The following is a 26,335-nucleotide window of genomic DNA, read 5'->3' as shown; positions in this document are numbered from 1 at the left end:
AGTGCCTGAGCAGCTATGCGCATTGGTATTTGTTTTCTTTTCTTTTTTTTCTGTTGTGTGTGTGTGTTTTTTTTTTTTTTTTTTTTTTTTTTTTTTTTTTTTTTTTTTAGGGCTGCACCCTTGGCACACGTAAGTTACTAGGCTAGGGTTTGAATCGGAGCTACAGCTGCTAGCCTATGCCACAGCCACAGCAACACAGGGTCCGAGCCACGTCTTGTGACTATCACCACAGCTTATGGCAGCGCCGGATCATTAGACAACTGAGCAAGGCCAGGCATTGAACCCCTGTCCTCATGGATGCTAGTTGAGTTCATTACTGCTGAGCCACCACAGGAACTCCAGCTGTGTTTTCTTAATACTAGTTTTTCTCCAGACCATATTCTATTTACTCTAGACACTTTGGAGAAGAAAAAAGTTTTGGTTGAGTGTTCATATTCATCCTGGGTTTGAGCCCTCTCCCTTTCTCTCCTGGGTGATATTTCTGTTTAAACATCATTGTAGCCAAAAAAATAATTCGTGGCTGTTATTGTGTTTATTTTTCTTGGGGTTATAACGTATTATGTATGCATATTTAAACAGCAAAGTTTTGTTTAACAAAATAGGAAAGAGAGGAAATTTATGGCAGATAAATGCATATTCTTACTACCTTGTTTCTCAATTTTGTGTATCAATTTGTGTATTTCCATGTGTTGAGTTAAGTGATGGTGTAAGTGCTTGTAAAAGCAGTAAAGAACAGCTGTGACACACATGACATGTACATGTGTATTACATCTGCTATATATAGGTTACATATGTGTTTCTAAGTGCTTTATTAATATTATTATTATTATTATTATTATTATTATTATTATTTTTGGTCTTTTTGGGGCCGCACCCATAGCATATGGAGGTTCCCAGGCTAGGGGTCTAATCAGAGCTGTTGCTGACGGCCTGTGCCAGAGCCACAGCAATGTGGGATCTGAGCCAGAGCCACAGCAACGTGGGATCCAAGCCGCGTCTATGACCTACACCACAGCTCGCAGCAACGCTGGATCCTTAACCCATTGAGCAAGGCCAGGGATCGAACCTGAAACCTCATGGTTCCTAGTTGGATTGTTTCCGCTGCCCACAACAGGAACTCCTCTAAGTGCTTTATTATTAGCTTTTTCAATCCTCTCAGTAACCCTTTGGAGGCAGGTAGCATTATTCTCTTCATTTTATAGATGATGAAATCAAGGCACAGAGAGGATAAGACACTTGCCTCAGGTCACAGAGCTAGGATACATGCTTGCAGTTCTACATCTGAGTTCATTCAAATTTGTATTGTTAACCACTTAAATACGTTATTGAAATGTCTCTCAACTAATATGTATCTCCTTTCCTGGCATTCGGACTCACTGTACTTTCTGGGAGGGTATTAGTAACAGATTGTCTTCAAAGTAAATATGACTAGGCCTGGTAGGATTTTATGTCATTCAGTTGAATTATGGAAGTGTCCTCGAGGAACTAAGGCAATTCTTCTTATCAGGGGTTATTAACAATAATGTTTTTTAAATGCAGGTATTAAGGTATTATAGATTCATGAAGGTACTTTATTCTACAGAATGTCCTTGAAATGGAGATTTTTCATATGATTAAATGCTGGCTGGTAGAGTAGATCATTTTGTACTAGAGCAGAGGAGGGGTTTTTAAAAGGTTTGGCAGTAATAAGTAAAGCAAACATCTTTTCTATTTAGCAAGCAGTAATACTGGATTCTAAAATTGTATTTTGCTAGAAGAAAGTTTGAGCTAAAAAAGAGACATTTTTTTAAGTTTGAGGAAATTTTTATTGGTTAAGAAATAACACTGTGTATGTTTTAATGTCTTTATGCTAAGCTCAATGTATCCTCCTCCTTTTTTTTTTTTTTTTTTAGCTCTTCACCAAAGGACATGGATGAAAATGAAAGTAACCAGTCCCTGATGACAAGTAGCCAGTATTCTAAAGAATCTGTAAGAAAGCGCCAAGATTCACGGAATTCAGGAGGAAGTGATTCTTCTAGGTTTTCCAGGAAAAGTTTCAAGCTGGATTACAGACTCGAAGAAGATGTAACTAAATCAAAGAAAGGCAAAGATGGGAGATTTGTTAACCCTTGGCCAACGTGGAAAAATCTCTCTATTCCAAGTGTTCTCAGATGGCTAATAATGGAAAAAGATCACAGCAGTGTTCCATGTTCCAAAGAGGTAGCATTTGGCCTTTTAAGTGCTGTGTATTTGCTCTTTCATTTCTTTGTTGTTTAATTTGTTATTATATGTATTACATAATATGACACTTAAGTTAGTTAATTGAGCACTTACATATGATGTTCTGGGGACATGACATGAATAACGTGCCTTCAAGTTCATAGTTGAGTGGCAGAGTTCATGTGTGAATAACCAGCTCTGATCTGGTGGCAACTAGGGGTAGGAACGGAATATGTTAGAAGTATAGGAATGGAGGCAATCGATGCTGATTGATTGGATTGGAAATGACTTCTCAGAGGAAGTGATATTTGAGCTGAGCCTAGAAAGATAAAAGGTATTTGGCAGTGGTTTTCCACTTGGAGAGATGGCATAAACAAGGTCACAAAGGTGAGAGTGCATGATGGGTTTCAGAAAGTAGTAGCCTGATGTGTTTGGAATATGAATTATGAGGATTAAGCCCAGAGTGCTTGGCTCTTCATCCTCGTATAAAGCTTCTAAAGCTGTAAAAGAAATTGTCAGATAACTTTTCCAGAACTTTAAAAATTATCATAGATTACTGGGTTTTAAACATGCTATAGTTAGGGAGTTCCTGTCATGGCTTAGCAGATTGAGAATCTGACTGATATCCACAAGGATGTGGGTTCGATCTCTGGCCTTGTTCAGTGGCTTAAGGATCTGACATTGCCATGAGCTGCCATGTAGGTCCCAGATGGCGCTAGATCTGGCGTGGCTGTGGCTGTGGCATAGGCCGGCAACTGCAGCTCTGATTTGACCCCTAGCCTGGGAACTTCCATACACTGCAGGAGTGGCTGTAAAAAGAAAAAAAAGAAAGAAAAAAAAATGCTAGTTCTATTTAGGACGAAACTATTAATGTTTGGTCTACAGTGTAATAAATGAGTGATTTTTTTTTTTTTGTAATGGCCACACCTGCAGCATACGGAAGTTCCCAGGCTAGGGGACTAATTGGAGCTGTAGGCAGTAGCCTACGCCACAACCACAGCAACACCAGATCCGAGCTGAGTCTTCGATCTACACACACTACATCCTCATGGATACTAGTTGGGTTCTTAACCCGCTGAGCCACAGTGAGAAATCCTGGATGAATGAGATTTTATTTGGGCAAGAGTAGGTGGCTCCCAATTGCAGTAGCACTTTTTTCTTCTTTCTCAGTTTCTTGATCCTCTCCATTTCCTACCTCTATTGGCCTCTTTCTTGCAACGACCTGTGTCCTGCAAGGCTTTGTGGGGAATGGAGAGAGAAGGAACCAGACAAGGGAAGTGGATGGGGCAAGAGTGGGTGCATCCCTGAAGGCTTGATCTGCACTGGGAAGAGGTGGGGTGGGGGCAGTGGGTGGCTGGGTGGTGGTGGTGGTAGATCTTTTTACTTGGTAAGTGTGTCCATTTTTCTTTAAAGGATATAGGATAAAAAGCCTGATATTATCACTTTGATGCTAAGGAACATTCACAGTATTAATCTTACTTAACAGAATTAATTAACATGAATAATACTTTCCCGACACTTTTAAAGAATGAGTTAGGATAATAATAGATAAAACATTATTCTGTATTTCAACTTCGTGGTTGGGAGGAACAGGAAAATTTTATTTTCTGGAGAACTGGTACGAAGAGAAACACAGAGTCAAGCTGTGAAAAGAAGGCTTTAGGGCAGGAGGCCAGGATGGGTAGGCTACATGTTGGGTAAAAATTTCTTCTTGGTTTTTGGGTCACTGTTGCTAAAAATATGGAAGTGATAGTAGTGTTTTTAGTTTTGTTTCCTTTCAAAGAGGGAAGTGAGTGAGCACATGAAGGTGGAAATACTTCTCTGCACTTGATGATTTGGAGATATTCTAGAAACTGGGGTTGAATTTCTGAGAACTCACCAGGCCAGTGTTCCTTAAACTCTTTTGTGTATTGGCCCCTCTTGAAAATCTGGTGAAAGCCATGGACCTCCTTCTTAGAGAAATATACATGCGCATGTAAACACATGGCCTTTTCTATACTTTTAGGGAGTCCATGGGCCCTCCAAAGCCTGCCCATTAATTCATTTGTTCATTTGGTAAGTATTTGAGTCACACTGTGCAAGGTGCTAGAGATAGAGCCATGAACAAAGCAGAAAGACACCCTAGCCTCTTTCAGCCTTAGGTCAAATGGAAGAGAGACAGTAAACAAGTAAATGATGTGAGATATTGAAAGATGATTAGTGCTTTGAGGAATAATAAGGCAGAGAAGGAACCTGGGGGGTGGGAGCTGTATTCTTTAATGAAGTGTAAGCCTTTTTTTTTTTCTTCTTTTCTTTTAAGGCAGGAGTTGTATTTTTTTTTTTGAGAAAATGTCAAAGGAAGTCTCAATATGAACCATCATGTAAAAGAGAAGAAACCTTTGTCCTATTCCCATTTGTATTTTTTCTCATCTTTTACCTATATCTTGTTTCCCCATTGTTTCCAGTGAAAGCCTAGAATTAGATTAAATGCATGTTGACTTCTGTTACTTTCAGAGATAGCTGTAACTCCATATTAAATCTCTTTAAATTGCTCACATTATTAACTTCCGTAGTCTCCTAAATGTGATAGTTCTTCATTTTATGAAAAAAAATAATTCATAAAGAATACCTACTTCAGATCATTGGATCTGATCAGAGTTTACTCAGATTTCTGGCAGTTATTTTTGTTAGACATTGGGAGACTAGAGTTTTATAAAACACAGCTTGCTGTTTTGGAAGGAGACAAGATAATATTATGCAGTTTATATCATGGTATATATAGGTATATGAATGTGAAAGCAATTTGGAAGAAACATCTAATTAAAGTATAAAATAACTAATAGAATAGGTCAGAACAAAATGAATACAGGCTGTTAGCAGAGCTACATGATTAGGTTGCCTGGTCAGAAAACAGCATTTCTTTACTTGGGCTGTTCGTGCCGTTGGCTTTTTCTGGGCCATTGGAGCATGGAGCAGGCTTCAAGTTGTTCACGGGCTGTCATTGCTCTATGGTCTTGTAGTGGCTCCGTGACCTCGTCTGATTGTTAGTGTTAACGATCGTCACCAATAGTCAGGGGAAAGGAGGTGATGGGAGAATTTTAAAGAGGAAAGGAAGCAGAGTTTGATTAGTGGAAGGAGGCTGTGCTTATCAGTTGCTACTGTAGAAGTGAGAGGGGCATTCACACTGGAGTGGGAGACAGACAAGGGACTGAGGCCGCCCAGCATGGCCTGGTAGAAAAAAGCAGAACCCTGGGAGTCCAGGAACCAGGCTCAGGCTCACGATTCTTAATGGTGTGTGACTTTATTTCTATCACAGTCCTTCAGGGAACTCTTTTTTTTTTTTTTGATGGGGGGGGGCTCTATAAAATTAGGATAAGACAGTTTAGGTGACTGGGATTATTTAGAGATTCACAGGACATCTTTAAATACTGATGTGTGATATTGAAGAATAGGATGCCCTTTGAGAAAATAAAATAATACTGCTTATTTTATATTTATACTGTAATATGCTAATAGGCTGCTTTTTTATTTTTACCAAGGGAAAAAGAATACATGTATACCATTTTTAAAGTCATAGTATTGGAGTTCCTTGGTGGCTCAGCAGAGTAAGGATCTGGTGGTGTCACTGCTGTGGCTGGTATTGCTGCTGTGGCACGGGTTCGATCCCTGGCTCTGGAACTTGCGTGTTAGACAAAAAAAAAAAAAAAAAAAAAAATTTGTGGTACTGAAGGCTTATAAGAAAAATACCAACCCCTAACCAGCCCCTGTGATCCAGTCCCCTCCCCAAAGGCAGGACTTTCAACCCTTTAAGTTGTTTCCTCTGGAGTTTAGTCTTTTCTTCTGATATTGTTGTGGTAAGAACACTCACCATGAAGTCTGCCCTCTCAGATTGGTTAAGCATGTGGTACATTATGGTTGACTGCAGGTACCGTGTTTTACAGCAGACCCCTGGAGCTGGCTCACCTCGCTTAACTGAAGCTTTATACCCACTGACATTAACTCCCCATCTTCCTCTCCCCCCAGCCCCTGGCACCTGCCACACCACTCTGTGATTCTGTGATCCTCTTTTAGAGACTTCAGCTATGTGGAGGTGTCTTTCACTCTGTACCCTTTGCCCCCTTGCCCCTCTTATAATGGGAAGAGTTTGCACTGCTGTGGCTATGTCAGTATTTTTCATGAATGAACCACGCAGCATAGCATGGGCACGTCTCCTGCCTTACACACTTCTCTCCCTGAGGTTGAGCTTTATGTGTATGTGTGACTGATCATTTCCCTCCTGTGGCTTCTCAAGGGAGAGACCATTTTCCCCTGAGGTGGGAGACTTTCAGGTGTGGCAGCACCGGCTTTAACCTGCCTGACTGCCCTCCTGGGCCCCTTTGTCACCTCAGTATGGCCCTGTTTCCTGCGTCCTGCTCTGTATACCTTTTTGGATATTTTCTCACTTTGGTGGAGTATATTTTTTTTGGTTGGGGGGTGGGGCGCTCCTGCAGCATGTGAACGTTCCAAGGCTAGGTGTTGAATTGGAGTTGTAGCCACTGGCCTACACCACAGCCACAGCAACCTCAGATCTGCGCTGCATATGTGATCTTCACCACAGCTCACGGCAGCACCGTATCCTTAACTCACTGAGCAAGGCCAGGGATTGAACCTGCATCTTCATGAACGCTGAGCCATGTTAGGAACTCCTGGTAGAGTACATTCTTGATGAGCTTTCTGAAAGAGTACACAGGAAGTCAGGTTTTTGAGACTTTGCTTGTCTGAAATGCCTTTTTCCTCACTCTTGATGGATAGTGTGGATATAGAATTTTAGTTTGGAAACTGTTTTCTCTCAGAATTTGAAAGCACTGCTTCCATGACCACCTTCTTAGCATTGCTGTAGAGAAGTTCTGTGCCCTTCTTTTTTTTTTTTGCCTTTTCTGGGGCCGCTTCTGTGACACATGGAGGTTCCCAGGCTAGGGGTCGAATTGGAGCTGTAGCCAGCAGCCTACGCCAGAGCCCCAGCAGTGCGGGATCTGAGCTGTGTCTGTGACCTACACCACAGCTCACAGCAATACCGGATTCTTAACCCACTGAGCAAGGCCAGGGATCGAACCCCCAGCCTCATGGTTCCTAGTTGGATTCATTAACCACTGAGTGAGCCATGACGGGAACTCCAGAAGTTCTGTGCCCTTCTTGATTGTCTGTGTGGGACCTTGGTTTTCTCCACAGAAGCTCTGAGGATCATCTCTTTGGCACCTGTGTTCTGAAATTTCAGTGGGATGTATGTGGTTCTTCATTAATTCATCATGCTTGATGACAGGTGGGCCCTTTAGATGTGAAAATCTGTGGCCTTCAGTTCTTGGAAATTTTCTTGTCTATTTCTTTGAAAATCTTCTTGTCTCCATCTTTTCATTCTAAAATGACAACTAATATATTTTGGATCACCTAGATCAACCCTCTGTAATTGTATTTCATTTTTAAATTTTTTTTGTTTTGCTTTCTGAAAGGTTTCCTCAAGAATTTGTTTCATTTTTAGATCAGTATGTGTCAGTTTTATGTGATGGGTGAAAATGTCACAATATGAAAATGAAAAAAAAGACATTAGGAAATATGACTACCCTCTGATCTTAACTATGCATAAAGATGACATAATGTTGGGGGCGGGGGAGTCCCCTGGTGGATCAGTGGGTTAAGGATCCAGTATTGTCACTGCTGTGGAATGGGTTTGATCCCTGGTCCAGGAGCTTCTGTATGCTTGTGGGCATGGCCCCCCCCCCAAAAAAAGTCTAATGTTAGCAGTGGTTATGATCTCTGCACATTGACATAATTGATGGCTACTGTTCTTATCTTTATTTTTTCTACTTTCCAAACACTTTATGAAGGGCATTTTCTTCTATAATCGAGGAGTTTAAAAATATTAAGCCATTTTGATGGATCTTATACTCCTAATACAGATAGTATGGCAAGAATATAAAAAATTAGCATTAATAATTGAATTGGAGGTATTTTGATATCAATTCAGTGTTCATATATATCATCAAAATAAATATAAAAAGAAAAATTTAAAATTTTTTTTTTTTTGTCTTTTTGCCTTTTCTAGGGCCGCTTCCCACGGCATATGGAGGTTCCCAGGCTAGGGAGGGGTCTAATTGGAGCTATAGCCGCTGGCCTACACCACAGCCACAGCAATGCCAGATCCGAGCCGCGTCTTCGACCTACACCATGGCTCATGGCAACGCCGTATCTTTAACCCGCTGAGCAAGGCTAGGAGTTGAACCTGCAACTTCATGGTTCCTAGTTGGATTCGTTAACCACTGCACCACGATGGCAACTTCTTAAATTTTTAATTTAAATCTGAGTTGTAAAATATAAAGTTTCCTATGACTAGGAAAAAAAAAGATACTTTCAGTTGGAAGAGAAGGATTTACTTGTCTTATTTAAGTAATTTCTTTCTAAGAAAATATGGTTTTAACAGATGTGCATTGAATCTTGCACACAAACACATACACTTAAGATAATGTTAACAAGAATATGGGTTTCATTGTTTTATTTTTTTGGGAATATCAAGCTTTTTATTTTTTCCCCAATACATTATTTTTTTCCTACCGTACAGCATTGTGACCCAGTTACACATACATGTATACATTCTTTTTTCTTACATTTTTGTGCTTCTTCATAAGCGACTAGACATAGTTCCCAGTGCTACACAGCAGGATCTCATTGCTAATCCATAGTTTCATTGTTTTAAAATTCATATTATCTGTGCCATGGAAAGAGTTATGTTTTACTGAAAAGAGTGTCTTTAGAGTCAGAAAACCCTGAGTCCACTCCCAATTGGATGCTCACCTACTGTATGACCTTGGCAACTTTCTTCATGCCTCCCTGCCTTGGTGTGGTTATCAAGTGGCGGTAATGTTTGGTTCATAGAGTACCTGATTTAATGTACTTAAGTACCTGGCAAAGAGTAGTGGCTGAATGAATGTTGGGATTTTTGCCTTTCCCCAAGAAAAGTAAAACACTAACTGGTATACTGGTTAATAGCAGCCATAGTGCTTTTCCCATTTGTAGCTTTGAAAAAGGAAGACCAGCTAAGTCTTCTTTGATCTAGTAAGGAAAATGCCCAAATGATTGCTTGATTCTTCACATAAGCAAGAATTTCCCCATTCTACATGCTTTTTCAAATTGCATTGATTAGGATTAAAAAGTAAAACTATTTTTCTTTTTGGAATCTCAGTTATAGGTGCTATTTCTTTGAGTTTCATGGACTAATAGTACTAGAGATCAAATTCTTTAAGCTACTCTTTTGTGATGGGCTTAGAAACAATATAGCGTGAAGAAAGGACCTTGAAGAAAAGTGACTGCTTATTAATTCAGATGTCTTGTCAGTCCTTACCTAAAAGCAGCTTTGTTGAGATGTAATTCATGTATTATGCAATTGAGCTGTTCAAAGTGTACAGTTCAATGGTTTTTCAGTACAGAGTTATGCAATTCTCACCACAATCTAATACATTTTTAATACCCCCCAAAAAATCCGTGTCCTTAGTCATCCTCCCCCCAATTCTCCACACTCTGGAAATCAGTATTTTAATACCTATTTTCTGTCTCTATGGATTTGCCTATTCCAGAAATTTCATATAAATTTCAAGGTATGATCCTTTTTTTTGGGGGGGGGCACATTCGTGGCACATGGAGGTTCCCAGGCTAGGGGTCTAATCAGAGCTGTACCTGCCAGTCTACACCACAGTCACAGCAACGCCAGATCCAAGCCGCGTCTGTGACCTACACCACAGCTCATAGCAACACCACATCCTTCACCCACTGAGTGAGGGCAGGGATCGAACCTGCAACCTCATGGTTCATATCATTTCTGCTGAGCCACGCTCCTTATGATCCTTTGTGATGGGCTTCTTTCTGCACTTCACTTTTTAGTACTGTGCTTGGAGAACGTGCTAAGGCTGCCAGAGGTGCTCAAGGTTTTGTTTTGTTTCCTCTCAATTGTTAGTGGATAATGACTTTTAAACTTAGAGCAAACACTTTTCTTAGGGCAAATAGAAATGCAGTGATTTTCAGGAGTTTTGTTTCAGTATTTTGATGTGCTGTTTAAGTGTGATGGTGCTTAAGTATTTTTGAGGTGTCTCTCATGTATAGAATCAGTTGGCAAGAAGACAGTTGAGCCATCAGGAGCACTTGAAAATTGCTGAATGTTACTTAGGATCTTACTTAGGATCTTGTCTTGGTTAGAGACTGAGTAAGGAAACAGGTAAAAATGCAAAGAATCCATAGGGGTGGTGCCTGATGGCTTGTCAGGGTTGGGGCTGGCGTCCTTCTTTTGGGACACTTGCAGAGAGCTTTCTATGTGCTGGCCACTCCTAATTCAGTCCCTAGCAATGACATGGTGCACCTTTTTCCTGATTTTTTTTTTTCCCCTTGCACCTGAGGCATGCAGAAGTTCCTGGGCTAGGGATCAGATCTGTGCCACAGCAGCGACACCACCAAATCCTTAACTGCTAGGCCACCAGGGAACTCCCAGAGGCAATTGTACTCATTTTTCAGATGAGGAAACTAAGGCTTAGGCAGGCTAGGAGAAATCTTGTCATCCTCCACCTCCTCTGCTCTTGCTCTTCTTCCCTATTAGGGCCCATTTCCTGTTCCGACCTGCTCAGTGACCTCTCCCTTTCCTTTCACCAGCATCTCCCCCTTCTGCCCACTCAGCTCTGCCCTTTGTTGTCTCCTTTGTCCAAATCTTAATCTCTCCTGGCAGCTATTATGACACACCCCAGGTCATCATTTGCACTTGAAATGTTTTCTCTAAACATAAATGGGGTCATGTCTCCCTCTCCCCCCCTTTTAAGCGTGTTTTCATTGTTTCTGGGTGAAGTACTACATTCAAGGCTCTTACTGTGTTCATATCCTTTATAGATGCCAGTTTGTTTCCTGCCCCCAAATGTGGTGTTCCTACTTGGCTCTCTGCCTTTGCTTGGACATTTTCTCTGCCCAAAATGTCCTTTCCCCTTTCCTCTGCATTATGAACGTCTCATCGTTCTTGAGGAACCCACACAGGTTCCTGTGTCTGTAATGCCTTCTACAGCTGGGCTCTTCATTCCTTCTTGTGGGCTATGGCATGTCTTATATTTTATTTAATCATTCAGTACCACGCTTTTTTCCTTCTTTCCTGGCTGCCCCATGGCACAGGGAGTTCCTGGGCCAGGGGTCATATCCAAACCTCAGTTGCGACCTACACTGCAGCTTTGGCAACGGTGGATCCTATAATCCACTGTGCTGGGCTGGGAATCGAACTTATGTCCTGGCACTGTAGAGACGCCACTGATCCTGTTGTGCCATAGCAGGAACTCCAGTACCACACCTTTTTCAAAACTGACTTGCAGCAATGTATAAAAAGACACGTAGCAGGAAAAAATGGATGAACACACAAGAGCAAACGGGCAATTAGGGTACAAAGATAAAGCCAAGAATCAAGAATCGGTCCCATTGTGCCCTGCCCTGTTTTATCTTGCATAGGGCTGCAGGCAGGACCCTGCCCATGGCTTTGACTCTGAACTTCCTAGCCAAAGCAAAAAAACGAAGCTTGAATTGTCAGTCCCAATGACAGTCAAATGAATAAAGCAAATTGCTCTGGAGAAGAGGAGTTCTTCCTCTTACAGGGAATTGAGAGAAATGTTTGTGGGTGAGTAGGAAGGTGGTGGGGTGGGTTGGTGGGGAGAGTGGTACCCTCTGGCCCTGTGGCACATACTTGGCAAGGTGAACGAGGAGGAGACCTGGCTGCAGCTGTGTTCACCAAGGTTTTATAAATGTCAGGATTGTGACCCTAGAACACAGTTTTTTATTGGTCTAGCTTAATCCAGGGATAAAATGTTCAGTAACCAAAGGAGTAATACTTACCACATTTTGTTGTAGTTATTGTTTCACATCTGTTTACCCAAAAAGTGATCTTCTCATGGGCAGGGGCCATGCTTTGCTTTGGTTTGATCAGTGGTAGAAAACCTCGTAGGTAAGGAATGAGGAGAACCACCAGGCCTGTGATTTGCTCCGGGATTGTCACAGTGCTCTGCTTTGAATTCTCTGTGCTCAGGAAGTCAGGTTCACATGAGATCCAAGATCTACATGTATGTATGGGGTCAAAAGTTATCTTTACTCGTTCCAGGGGCTGACCTGCTTCTGAGGCAGTTTTCAGCAGGAAATGCACCGGCCTCTGAGAAAATGGCAGTAAGCAAAGGAACAGACAGCATCTAGGCTGGTCCACTCCTGGCACTTACAGAAGCAATAAAGCCTTTGAAAAAATTAGTAAAGTCAGCAGCACTCAAAGTTTTTAATTTTATTGCATTGGGGGCTAAGATCTTACATTACCATACAGTGATTGTTGAGTCAGATTCAGAAAGAAGGATGCATTTTCAAGAGAAAAGCAAAGGTACCACATTTATCAAATGACTTCAGGTCTCCCCAGTTAACCCTTCTCTCTAATTTAGGTCAAAATGTGCTTATGATGACATATAATACCTTCTCTCTCTCTCTTTTTCTTTTTTTTTTTTTTTAATAACGGTTGCTTTTCTTTCTTTCCTTGTATGCATAGGAGCTTGATAAAGAACTCCCAGTGCTTAGGCCATATTTTATCCGTGACCCTGAAGACGCTGGTGTGAGGGAGGCTGCCTTAAGAGTCACGTGGCTGGGACACGCGACGGTGATGGTGGAAATGGACGAGCTCATCTTCCTCACGGATCCCGTCTTTAGCGCTCGGGCCTCCCCGTCACAGCACATGGGTCCCAAGAGGTTTCGCCGTCCCCCTTGCTCCATTGGAGAACTGCCCCGGATAGATGCGGTTCTTATCAGCCACAACCACTACGACCACCTGGACTACAATTCTGTCATCGCTCTCAATGAGCGGTTCGGCAACGAGCTGAGGTGGTTTGTGCCCTTGGGGCTCCTGGACTGGATGCAGAAGTGTGGCTGTGAGAATGTCATTGAGCTGGACTGGTGGGAGGAGAATTGTGTCCCCGGGCACGATAAGGTCACCTTCGTGTTTACACCCTCCCAGCACTGGTGTAAGAGGACCCTGATGGATGACAACAAGGTTCTCTGGGGCAGCTGGTCTGTCTTGGGACCTTGGAACCGATTTTTTTTCGCAGGGGACACTGGTTACTGCTCTGCATTTGAAGAGATAGGAAAAAGATTTGGACCTTTTGACCTTGCAGCTATTCCCATTGGAGCATATGAACCAAGGTACGTGGATGACCAAAGAAAACATTCCTGCTACATGAGTTAACTGGGCTTAAAGTAGTTAGGATATATAATTGGTGATTTTAATGGTGGACTTTGTTATACACTGGGTGGGGATTGGTAGGTTAATTAAAAATTTTTTTAAATTGTAAAGTACTTTAGTCAGTCATATCAGTTAAGTAATTACTCAAAATCAAGAATTACATTACTGAGAAAATAGGACCTCGGTTTAAAGAATTACTATACCTAGCCTGAAGTTCACATACTATTCTGACTAACGTTAAACCCATCAGCCAGTCATCAAACCTAACTCTTGCTCTCCTTTTCACATGGAGGATGGTTTTCTTGTAGGACCACCATTCTTTTCTTTTTTCTTTCATTTTTTTTTGGCTGTGGCATGCAATGGCTTGACGTGGGCTATCAGTTCCCAGACCAGGGATGGAACCCAGGCCGCAGCGGGAAAGTGCCGAATCCTAACCACTAGGCCACCAGGGAGCTCCCTGGACCACTTTTCACTCCATGACTAGAATGCACCCATCCTGTCCTTCGTTAGTGGAGAAAAAGCAAGGACTGGGCCTAGAGCATCAGTCAGTACTGAAGTTAGTCTGGTAAAGACATTGCTGAATCACTCACCCACCACTTGCCCTCAAATCTCTCCATACTCATCACCTGTTTTCAGAGCAGATGAAGGTCACACTAGCATTTGAGATCCTGGAGACCCATCCACTCAGTGTTTTACTCAGTACTGTTTAAGGAAAAAAAGAAGTGATTTCAAAGAACTTAGATTTCAGTCAACTGTGTTTTGTCTTTTTTTCCTACTCTTCTTTTTGACCACACCTGTGGCATATGGAAGTTCCTGGCCAGGAGGGATCGCATCTGAGCTGCAGCTGCAACCTATGCCACAGCTGCGACAATGCCACATCCTTAACCCACTGCACTGAGCTGGGGACCGAACCCATGCCGTCTCAGAGACAGTACTGTATCATCAACCTGCTGTGCCAACAGGAAGTCCCAACTTTGGTTGATACGTACTGGTTTAAAAAAAAACAAAAACTGAAAGTAACAAAGTAAGGGCTAATTTTTAAAAATGTTTTATTTTCTACAGTGCATGCACAGACACATACAGCATGGTATGTAGGATGGCATTTTATTTAGGCAGTCCTACAAGCAGAACACAGATGTACTGAGCACATCTGATTGTTGGTTTCTATCTGATTTTGTTATTATACTTATTTAATTAACTTTTTAAGTTAACCATTTGGTTAACAACCAAAACCATCGTATTATTACCTTTATTAATGCTTCTTTCTCCCTTTTTTCTTGTTTCTTCATGTAAGGGGCTAGATACTTTTTACCTTATTAAAAATTATTATAAACTACTTAATAGTGGTTGAATTTCACTTTACCACATAATTCTAATTCTGAATTCTAATGAAACCTCTCAAAACATCATTCAGCCTGTTTACAAAGCAATTTTATATGGTGTTGATCTTTATTCAATATATGTTCTTAGTATAGCAGAATATTATAATTATGAAAATAAATTTTCATAGGTAGCACTATAAAGACTTGTCATATAGATATGTGATGATAAATGTGTACAGCCTGACTGCACAAATGCACTTGCTCCTTCCTGCTTGCACTGCAGCTGTCTTGTTACTAATACTAAGCTGGGAGGAGGATGGGGAGGACAGTATTTGCTCTGAAGAATTAGACTGTGGTGGCCTCTACTCTCACCGAAGTCGAAGTACCCTATAAATGTAAGAGTTACACCCCAAACAGCTTTCAGTAATACACTTAGAATGTTTTCACCCATACTTTTGGGGTCTCCTGTCATCAGGTATTCTATCCAAGTCAGTTAGGATTTTCAGTTTTTATTTTAATTTTTTTTTATACCAGGGTAAAAGACTGAAATTTATTTCAGACATGAGGGTAGAAAGGAATGTTAGTCCCTTTGATTTGAAGTAGTTTAAAGAAACAAGAGAGAGAAACACCAAAAACTGTTTTCATCTTGCCCTGAATTCTGAGTGTCAGGAGACAGGCAGAACAAGTGCTCCTCTAATGTGCTGTTGAGGAGAACACAGTGGCTTTGTCTCTGGGCTCCCACTGGGCCCAGCAACTCCTAACAGTACATAATAACCCTTGCGTTGTTGCAGATGGGTGTTCTTTTCCAGGATGTGTTCTGTAAAGTGCAGGAGCACCTGTGCTGAATACAGATCCCTCGGTCTTAACTGTCGCATTAGCAGGCAGTAGCAGACCCAGGATGTGAATAATGCGAAGACAGTGTTGTTTTTCCTCTTCTGCACTGATGGCTGGGAAAGCAAAGGATTTGCTTGCAGATAGTATACTTTTGTCTTTTGTATTAGAAAGAATACTTTCTCCTTAAATGGTTGGTTTTGTCAACTCCCCATTCTTTGGGGAGAGTTCTATGAAGTAGGTGCTGTACTTGATGTTTCCAGAAGCACCCTTATGAAGTGGGTGTAGCTTCTATTTCACAGATGAGGAAATGGAAGCTGGAGAATTTGAGGTGGCCCCAAAACGTCCCCAGGCATCGGCAGAGCTGGGATTCACGCCCAGTCCTCTGCCTCCTGAGCCCTGTTCTTCCAGGCCTAAGGCAGCCTTTCAGCGTTTCTAGTTTCTATGCTCTATTTAGTCCCCAATGTGCCCTTTCTTCTTGCCAAACCAAACACCTCACTCTTCAGTTGTATGATGTTAAAATAAAATCCCTGAACAGTAACTGGATTTTTTTTGCTCCTGATCTTACAAATATGTCCTAATTTTTGTTTGCTTTTCACTTTAAGCATGTTAACAAAAAATTGTTCCGGTAAGCTATAGACTTTTTTTTTTTTTTTTTTTTTTGCAAAAGGAGTTTTGATTTCCAGTTCTTTACCCATTATTCCCTTACTTTGATTCATGCCAGGATTGCAAAATAGCAACTTTTAAAAGTAATAGTATCTTCAGAATAAATCATCAATAAAATCAGAACACACATTATACAAAAGCTTACTCTTCAGAGGAGGAGTTTTGCTTGAGGCTTATCTACTGTGTAGCAGTTTGCACAAGAAGGATTTTTGCTTAATTTTTTCCAGCAGAAAAAGATTAAAGGGAGATGGTTTTTGCCTACTGTGATTTATTCCTGTGCAGAATCTTAAAGGCTGAAGCAGTAATTAGAATTTAGTGTATATTTCAAAGGCTGGAGCTAATAAATGACTGTTTTATCAGGTGGTTCATGAAATACCAGCATGTAGACCCAGAAGAAGCTGTAAGGATTCACATTGATGTTCAAACAAAGAGATCAGTGGCGATTCACTGGGGAACTTTTGCCTTAGCAAATGAGGTAAGTGATCGTGATCAAAATAACTGGTTTTGTGTTTGGCCTATGATAGGTTTCAGGCATCACCATACCCTGCAGTGTGTTCAGAAACCAAACTAGAGTCAGAGGTGCATGGCCAGCTTAGTGAATTAGGGTGCTAAATCATATTAATTAGTTAAAGAGTATTTATGTACAGTGGGGAAAAAAAAACCTCATTGCATGCTGTTCTTTTCGCTATTTCTGTAGTTGATGAAATGTGTATTTATATAACCAAAAATGGGTGTAGTCTTGGGAGGCAGAAGAATGAAGCATCCTGTCATCCCATTCAAGGTGAGGCTTTCGTGTTACAAAGTGAGACAGATAAAGTGGTCTCAGAGTCAGGGACTGTGACTGACTGGAGGGATCACGGAGCGCTTCATGGAAGAGGTGACATTTGAACTTGGCTGTGAGAAGGCAAGGAGGAGGACATTCCAGGAGGAGGAAGGTGTGGGACTGGAGGCAGCAGGCATGGGGAAAAGTGAAGAATCAGTTCTGCCGGAGTGTGGATGATACGGAGGACAATGGGGGAAATAAGGCTGGACAACTTGGAACTTTCCAGAAATACCCAGGGAACACTAATTCAGGGTCTGCTGTGTGCCAAGCATTAGGATAAGTCGTTTAATTCCTAGACTAGTACAGAAGAGCTGATGTTTCCTTAAGTAGCTGAATCCTAGAACTCTGCTGCTAGCCAGGGTGCTGGGATCAAACAGAAGCTTAGCAGAGAGCTTCCTCTCCTTTCCTGGATCCAGCGCCTGCCTGCCCTAAGCAAAATTTGGAAACTGATGATTGAACTTGGCTTTCCACTTTGCTCTGTGTGGTATCTGCCCCATTGCAGGGCCTCTTTGTGTTTTCGTGCTTCTTAAGCACTCCCTCTCTGTCCTATTTCTGGCCCGCCTACTCCCTAGTTACATCTTATTCCAAAATTAATACACTGCCTTCTTCCTGTTGACTCCCTCAATCAAAATTCCCATTCCAGGCAATGATATCCTGCTGTATAGCACTAGGAACTATGTCTAATCACTTATGATGGATCTATACATGTGTGTGTAACCAGGTCACCACGTTGTATAGTAGAAAATTGACAGAACACGGTAGACCAGCTATAATGGAAAAAACAAAAATCATTATAAAAAAAATTCCCATTCTGCAATGGGCTTGGGAAGGATGTCCTGTTGGGGGACAGAATGGAGTTTGTAAATGAATGACCATGACCATGGGCATGGGAAGGATGAAGAATATGAGTATGTGTGTGTTTGTTTCTGTTTCTGTTTGGAGAAGGGGAAATTTTGGTACTGGTTTCCACTGGAGTACTACCATACTGAGCGGCAGTGCCTTATTCTCTGTGTGTGTATTCCATCTATGATTGTAGACACATTGAGATATATGGATGTTTATGTTCCCTGTAATATGTTCCAGCAGCTTTGATAAAGTAATAGTATTTTATTAAACCTGTGCAAAGAGAACAATCAAGGATAACTCCAAGATCTTTAACTTCAATACTGGGAAGATGGTTATGCTCTTTACTGAGAGGAAGATGAGGGAAAGGAAACCTCAGTCTTCAAGTTGTGTTGCTCAGCTTTCAAGAATTACTTCCCTTATAAATCTAACTTCCATCTATCTATCTATCTATCTATCTATCTATCTATCTTCTTCTCTCTCTCTCTCTCTCTCTCTCTCTCCCTCTCTCTTTTTGCCTTTTTTAGGGCTGCTTCCGCGGCATATGGAGAACCATGAGGTTGTAGGTTCGATCCCTGCCCTTGCTCCGTGGGTTAAGGGTCTGGCGTTGCCGTGAGCTGTGGTGTAGGTCGCAGACGCTGCTCGGATCTGGCATTGCTGTGGCTCTGGTGTAGGCCGGCGGCTACAGCTCTGATTTGACCCCTAGGCTGGGAACCTCCATATGCCGTGGCAGCAGCCCAAGAAATGGAAAAAAGACAAAAAAAAAATTAAAATAAAAGGGAACATATGAAATTATGAGATGTCTGGGGCTGGTTGCCTGGCCCTTAATGGGTCCAGACTGCTGGGAACTTCTGCTCTCACCACTTACACTTATTTATCTTTGATCTATTATCCTGCTTTATACATATTGTTTGGTCCCATGGGTGTTGGGCATTTTTATCTTCCCTGAAGGACTGAAGTGCTTGCACTAAGAAATAGCAGTAACTCAGAAGGCCTTTTTGCCTTCTTTTAGAATTATCTTTAGATGGTTGAAGCAGCCAAGAATTGACCTTAGAAGTAACTCAGAAAGATACTGCAACTTCAAAATCCACACTAACTTATAGCTTATAACTAAAGCTACAGTTTAGGAAAGAGACTATTGGTATATGGTGATTGTGTGATTGTGTAAGTGTATTTCTGGCCAAGACTTATAGAGCATAGGGGAAAAAGAATTTAACAAAGCAATTGTTTTCAGTGGGAAAGAGTGTCATTGTTTTTTTGCCTTTTTGCCATTTCTTGGGCTGCTGCCCCGGCATATGGAGGTTCCCAGGCTAGGGGTCCAGTCGGAGCTACAGCTGTCAGCCTATGCCAGAGCCACAGCAACGCAGGATCTGAGCTGCATCTGCGACCTACACCACAGCTCATGGCAGTGCCAGATCCTTAACCCACTGAGCCAGGCCAGGGATCGAACCTGCAACCTCATGGTTCCTAGTCGGATTCGTTTCCATTGCGCCACGATGGGAGCGCCTGTATTGAAGCTTTTAAAAGACAATTTGGCATGAGAAGCTTCTTGACTTAGGCTGTTAAAGTTAGATTTGTGGGGGGGATATATTAGCAATCTCCTATATGCATAAAAAAGATGAAAAGTAGATTCCTGTTATCAACTAATAGCCATAATAAGTGACTATCTCTAGAAATACTAGGTGAGCAATGCATAGTTTGTTAACCTCAGTTACTCAGCAGTCAGTGAGAGGGCAATCCCTTAGGCTCTAATCATAGCTGTTAGCCAAGAAGTGAGCAAGCAGGAAAAAGACAAGACTTGCGTAACTGTTGGCAGATCTGTATATCTGAAGCCACAGAAAACTTTCCTGGTTTTCTTAGATCCCTGGCTGGTCTTTCTCAGTCTCTGCTGCTAGTTCCTGTCTCCCCTCCTTTGGAGCAGTGAGTGCCCTAGGGCTTGGCCCAGGGGGCCCCTTCTGTTCTCCAGTTGCTTACTCCCATGGGGATCTCATCTGTCTTAGGGCTTTGAACCCCATCTGTCTACTGTACCTCTCTAGGCAGGTGTCCCCCTAAATCCATGTTTATATATCTGGGTGCTTACTTGGCATTTCCACTTGGATGTCCATTAGGTACCAGAAACTTAAGTCTCAAAACACACTTCCTGATCATCTCTCAAACTTTGTCTTACATCTCAGTAAGTGGCAGCACCCTCTATCCTGCTCCTCAGGTCAAAACTTTGACTCTCTCATTTTTTCCATCCAGTTTCTCCCCACCTGCAGTTAGCTCACCCATAAGATTGTATTTAGATTTTGACTACTTACCGCCCCACTGCCCCTTACAGTCTTTACTCAGTGCTGCACAGGGCAGTGACCTCTAACCCTTAAATCAGATTGTGACACTCACTTGCCAGAAGGACCCCCAGCTTTCCATCACCCTCGAGTCCAAGCCGCAAAAGCTGCCTGCAAAAGCCCGGTACCATCTGATCTTTGTTCAGATGTTGCCGTCTCGGAGAGGACCTCTTAGTTGTATTTAAAATTAAACTCCATCCCCTACACTTACCAACCACTTTCTCCCTAGAACATACCATCCCCTCAGATGCTATTTTCTTACTTGTTCATTTATTATCTGTCTCTGTGTTAGGTTGTAAGCTCCAGGAAGGCAAGGATTTTTGTCCGGGTCACTGACCTGGCTACTCTCAGTGCCCACAAGACATTGCTGCATGAAGCGTAGAAGCCGACTTAGCACGGGTGATCAGGATTGAGATGATTTGATTATTTTTATTCCTACTTTAACTTTCACATTTTATGACTTTTCATATTGAAATTGGGGGAAAAGCCCTTTTGTGAGAAAATAGCTCCTTTTCCCTTTATTGATGTAAAAATAGCTACTTATACAGAGTAAAGATTCGGCTCCTAAGAGAAATAACTGGGGAAAGGATTTATCTTTTATACCTTTTACTTTTCCTCAATAACTAGACCACAGAATTGGTATTTGGCTGGGGTTGGGGATGACAACCCTTCTTCAGCCAAAAATATTTCCTCTGGCATTTGCTTATGTACTCTTCCTTGTAATCTAAGTTTCTATATTCTCTCAAAGTATTGTCTCATTTTATCTTTAGCATCTGTTCCATTTAGACTGGGATTTCAAGTACAGAAATAGTCATCAAAGTTCATGCAATCTAATGTTATGTTCAGTCTAAGTTGGCACTACATTTAACATATACAGTGTAGGATAGATTTTCACTCAATAGAAATATATTTATCAGTCATCTATATTACGAAGTATGATTGACTTATTTGCTAATGCTTCAATGAAAAGAAAGGGCATTACTTTTTTCTTTTTCTTTTTAGGGCCTCACCTGCAGCATATGGAGGTTCCCAGGCTAGGGGACAGATCGGACCCGCATCTGTGACCTACACCTCAGGTCACGGCAACACCAGACTGAGGCAGGCTAGGGACTGAACCTGCATCCTTATGGATACTAGTCAGGTTTGTTACCTCTGAGCCACACAACGGGAACTCCAAAAGGGCATTATTTCTAAGTAGGCTATGTTGATTATTTTAGAACACTTATTTGAAATATCCCCCCAAATGTATGTATGCTTAATCTTTTTGCATTTTTGTTTCTCTCTGTCCTTTGCCAGCATTACTTAGAGCCTCCAGTGAAACTGAGTGAGGCTCTAGAGAGATATGGACTTAAGACTGAAGATTTTTTTGTCTTGAAGCATGGAGAGTCAAGATACCTTAATACTGATGATGAGAATTTTGAGTAAATATGAGCACAGGATGATATAAATCTGAAAAGACTAAGAAATTCATGAATATGACGATTTTTTACATTTGGAAACAGCTGCAAGTTTGTGTTTTATGTTATAACCTGCTTACTAATGTGATTGGCAGTCCACATAAACAAAGAAGAGTTCAGAGGTGGGTCATTTAAATACTGAATTGGCCAATGTGGATTTTAGTCACGACTCAGTGATATGAACATTGCAATGGGAGTTTTTTTATTAAAGCATTCTACTTTAGTGGTAGAATTTTGAGGTTATGAAAAACTGATTTAAAAAACTCATTTCTGTTATTTTGTTCTTAAGGGCCTTCTGCAAGGTAAGTCAAGGCTGTCTACCTACCTAGTTTCTCTCAGGGGCCTGCACATAGAAACATACTTGTTATTGTCACATTAGATTAAATGATGACATGGATTCCTACATGCTTATAGCAATTCTTGCTTTATCAAGACTAGCTTATATGCCAAATGTTAAGTGATGTATTTTTTTATACATAAGAACATGGGAGTTTGGGCTGAATTACCATTTGTAAAGACTTAATTTTTGTAAAGAGAGGCAAAGTGTATTCTAGGACACATCTATAGTCCCCAAACCAAAGCCCTCTGGGCAGGAGAAAAGGGAAGTGTGGTTATGAGAGCATGATTTATGATATTTTCTATCTTTAAAAGTCAGACCTGCTCAGCCCAAATACAGCTGCAAAGAAATAATTTACAAAGATAAATGCAGAGCCTAAATGTTAATAGACCATATACTTTGAATTCAATTCTGTTCTTATGCACATTCCATCTCTTCCCACCCCCTTTTCCTGGTTTCTTAGCTCCAACTCCAATATATCAGTAAGACTTATAAATATTTTATGCTTTACATGATCCCGAGGACTTATATTTTTATATTAAATGACCCTTAAGCATGGTTCTACTTTCATTAAGCCAGTGTTTAAAAAAAAAAGTGGTTAAAAAAAGATGATGCTGGGGGTTGCTGCCCTGAGTTTTAGTTCTAGAGGGGCTTTGGAGGCACGCCCTTACTCTGAGCCTCCTAGTGAAAGAGGAGGCTTCCCCATGAGTCTTTCAGTGAAATGAACTTACTCATACAAAATAATCAAAATAGGTTTTCCACATCAAATGCTACTCAGGCCGCACCCTATCATTTATTTTTACGTATATATGCATGTTAGCCACTTAATCTGATTTTTAATCCTGCTTCCACCATGGATTTTCTGTGTGCCCTAAAGCACGTCACCTAAGCTCACTGTGCCTCAGTTTCCTCATGTCCAACAAGAGGATGATTTTCACCTACCTCCAAAAAACGTCAAGAATCAATTACAGTCATTTCTTTTTTAAAAAGCACTTTGAGAATATAAGGGAGAAAACGATTTCTTAAGATATCACTGCCTAGTATTCATAGGTAGATTTGAAAGTGGAAAACAGGCTCACGGTTTTGATAATCAGACATTACAGGATGCTAAACATGGAGGACTAGCTTCATCTCCTGCATTTTGTAAATCTGGAGAGTAATAGCCAAAAGAAGTGTAAATGATCCTTATTAAAACTTAGTATTTTTATCTATAATGATGCAAATCTGTCAAGGGGAAATGTCTGTGTCATGTAGGTAAATGTATGTGATTAGCTCCCCAAATTTCTCCATAAAATAAACCTTCAAGAAAAAGAAACAAAGCCTTTATCCCTCCAAAGGAACATTTGGCTAGCAGACAGGAATCAAGACGTTAGGCTTATGGTGGATGAGCTTTGGCACGTGCCACCCTAATCCTAGCCAGTGTTCCGTGGTTGCCTTCCTTTCTGTCACATGCCAGATAGAAAATTCATCTCTTACGTCTGCTTTACGAAGCAAGCCAAGCACATCTTGCTGAATTATTTCTTCGTCATGAATAGCCTTAACATTAATTTTGTATTCATATGTACTGAGGGTCTTCATGAACTTTATACTCTAAATTCCACTGAATTGGGCCTGCCTCATTTTTCTTGGCTTCCTCCAAACTTTCCTTTTTATTACCATTCACATTCTTTGTACTTTGACATTTTGTTCATTAAGTTCATCTCTCCCTATAGAATCTCACCCTATTGCATGGTTTCCATTTTATTTTTCACGTCTTAACACATTGTGAAGAGTTTTCTGTGCAAAGCAAAACCAAAATTTTGAAAAATAAGACTAATCCACTTTCTTCCCTCCATTCATTCTAACATGTCATAATACTTTTTGGTCTGTCTCATCCTCTAAGTGAATTTCATTTTGCTCCTCAATTAGCCAGCATCCCTACCCCCATGTTAAGATTTTATTGAAATCCCTTTCTCTTCCCTCTGAGATCACTTTGATACTCACTGCCCAAGAGGGTAGGACCACCAATTAGGAGAAAGACCACCTAAAAAAGGTAAGCTGTGCCATAATGTACAGAGATATATATAGATCTCATTGTGTAATTCTGGATAGTTAAAGATGACTCCACGCTTTTCTCCAGCATTTTGACATAGAGACTCATGCTCTAATCTCTAGGAAATGTGATTATTTGTTCAAACTAATAATAGGGGAAAAGAAGGGAGGGGAATTTTAGAATCCAATGCTGCTAAAGCACATTGAAACCAAATCTTGGTTTTAATGGGTGTACACTTTGAATATATATTTTCACTAACCAAGGAGAAAGATTAGGCAAAGCTGTTATAAAGAAAGGTGCCTTTCAGAGAATACCTATGTTTGCATCACTGATAAAGTGTGATTCTTAGCTCTCATAATGTACATTAGCGCTACTGTAGCTAATTGAGAATTGTCATGTTTTTACCATATACGGAATACTTTTTGTACTATAAAAACATTTCTCCCAAGTTTCATTTCTGGGTCAGAATAACCCTGAGAAAGCACATTTTTCTGTTTCAGAATTTGTGACTTTGTATGGAAATCTATGTATTTGCAAATGAAATTTAAAGTACTCTTCCCTTAAAGGTTCTGCTTGTAAACTGATTTGCTTAATAACTCTGAGCATGGTGGTGGTTATGAACTTGAATATATTATAAAACCTGGCTGAATTCAGATATATCAACAGATTGTTAAAGTAGCTTATGAAATAAAAAATACTATTAAAAATAATTGCTGAGACTTTGCTATATTGTAATTTTAGTCATGTAAAATATGGATAAAATTAATAAAATTTCTTTCAATTAATGGGAGAAAAAATAAACTTGAGACTTTTTTTCTTTATTTAAAAAAGTATAAAAATTTCTGCTCAGAGTAAAAAATTCAAACAGTAGAAGTTGTTGATCATAGAAAAGTTACTTCCTCCCTCTCCAGCCCTATTCCCAGGAGGGTGGTATCACTCTCCATATACCAAGACACTTATATATGGACAGAACACTTGTGTCATTCATATATAAGCATAATTTTCTTCACTTAAAAAAAACACACATGGGGTCACATTACACAGTTTTTTTACATGTATTTTAAAAACAACCATATTTCATGGATGTCTTTCCACATCAGCACATTCAAACTTGCTTCATTCTTTTTAAAGACTAGATAACTGATTTAACCAATTGCCTCTGGATGGATTTTGACTGATCCCAGTATGTTATACAAATCACACTGAATGGGAGTGGGTGAGTACTAGGAAACACTTCTAACAGGTTACAGTTTGCATGGGCTAAAATAGGGTCTCATGATTAGAACAGACTTGAAAGCAGTGTGGCAGGTGGGCTTGCAAGTACAGATCTCATCGTTACTAAAAGAACAAAGCCATTCCTAGGATGGTGCTAATGCTGTCCCAGATGAGTAACTGCAGATCACTTCCAACAGTGGAAGCGTAGCTATACATAAAAGGGTCACTGTTGTGCCATGTAGAGGAAATAACTAGTTTAGCAAAAAGCAAAATACAAAGAAAGAAAATGGTTTGAGAATAAGCTCTTATACTCATTTGAAGTCAATAAAATGATCCAGAATAAACCAGAAGACCATGGCAGGTAGTAGCTGTGTTAATGATGAAACATGCTATTTACTGGTTTAATTTCAGCAATCGCAAGAATCTCTTTGTAAGGAAGGTGAAAGATGAGAAGTTTATGTGTATTACTTCTAGACTGCACTACTTCCTGGAAAAACACGACCGACCAATTAGAATTTTGGTATCATCGTTACCTTTTCCTTCACGTCCGCGTCATGGTGATAAACTAACGCTCTCATTTTCTGGGCACATTCGTCTCCATATAACAGGTAAAACAGAGAACCTTCAGGGAAAGCTGGCTGAAGAGCTAAACGACCTTCCTTTTTGAGGCAGTTATCTATATTCTGAAACAGTGTGAGAACTCGAACAAGAATTTCCTTTGCTACGTGGCCATCGAAAAGGGAAAGGAATGATGAATCCACCTGAAATAGGAAACAAGAAGAAGTTAAAATATACGAAAACATTTTCCATGTATATTTTCACGTTTTATTTTTTTGCTTTTTAGGCCTGCACCTGCAGCATATGGAAATTCCCAGGCCAGGGGTCGAATTGGAGCTGTAGCCGCTGGCCTACACCACAGCCACATGCAATCCGAGCTGTCTCTGTGACCTACACCACAGCTCACGGCAACGCCGGATCCTTAACCTGCTGAGGGAGGCCAAGGACTGAAGCAGCATCCTCATGGACACTAGTTGGGTTCATTACCGCTGA

At 40.8% G+C, this 26,335-nt stretch overlaps 2 protein-coding genes across 6 annotated transcripts in view; one reads left to right on the top strand and one right to left on the bottom strand.

Moving 5' to 3' along the window:
* NAPEPLD (N-acyl phosphatidylethanolamine phospholipase D) overlaps positions 1-24,871 on the top strand; it is a 98,364-nt gene extending 73,493 nt beyond the window's left edge. For all 5 annotated transcript variants that reach the window (XM_021102562.1, XM_003130240.4, XM_013979817.2 and 2 more), the window contains 4 exons: positions 1,893-2,199; positions 12,746-13,392; positions 16,612-16,726; positions 21,541-24,871. In XM_021102562.1, the coding sequence (XP_020958221.1) occupies positions 1,909-2,199; positions 12,746-13,392; positions 16,612-16,726; positions 21,541-21,669 (1,182 nt within the window). In that variant the 5' untranslated portion in view covers positions 1,893-1,908 and the 3' untranslated portion in view covers positions 21,670-24,871. The remainder of the gene's footprint in view (positions 1-1,892; positions 2,200-12,745; positions 13,393-16,611; positions 16,727-21,540) is intronic.
* Positions 24,868-26,335, bottom strand: part of ARMC10 (armadillo repeat containing 10) — a 30,905-nt gene continuing 29,437 nt past the window's right edge. Inside the window, exon 6 of the mRNA NM_001244923.1 lies at positions 24,868-26,046. Within this exon, the coding sequence (NP_001231852.1) occupies positions 25,795-26,046 (252 nt within the window). The 3' untranslated portion in view covers positions 24,868-25,794. The remainder of the gene's footprint in view (positions 26,047-26,335) is intronic.

This window comes from Sus scrofa, chromosome 9, assembly GCF_000003025.6.
Source record: "Sus scrofa isolate TJ Tabasco breed Duroc chromosome 9, Sscrofa11.1, whole genome shotgun sequence".
NCBI lineage: Eukaryota > Metazoa > Chordata > Mammalia > Artiodactyla > Suidae > Sus > Sus scrofa.
The sequence above is the reverse complement of the archived record's forward strand: the minus strand, read 5'-3'. Positions and strand labels throughout refer to the sequence as shown.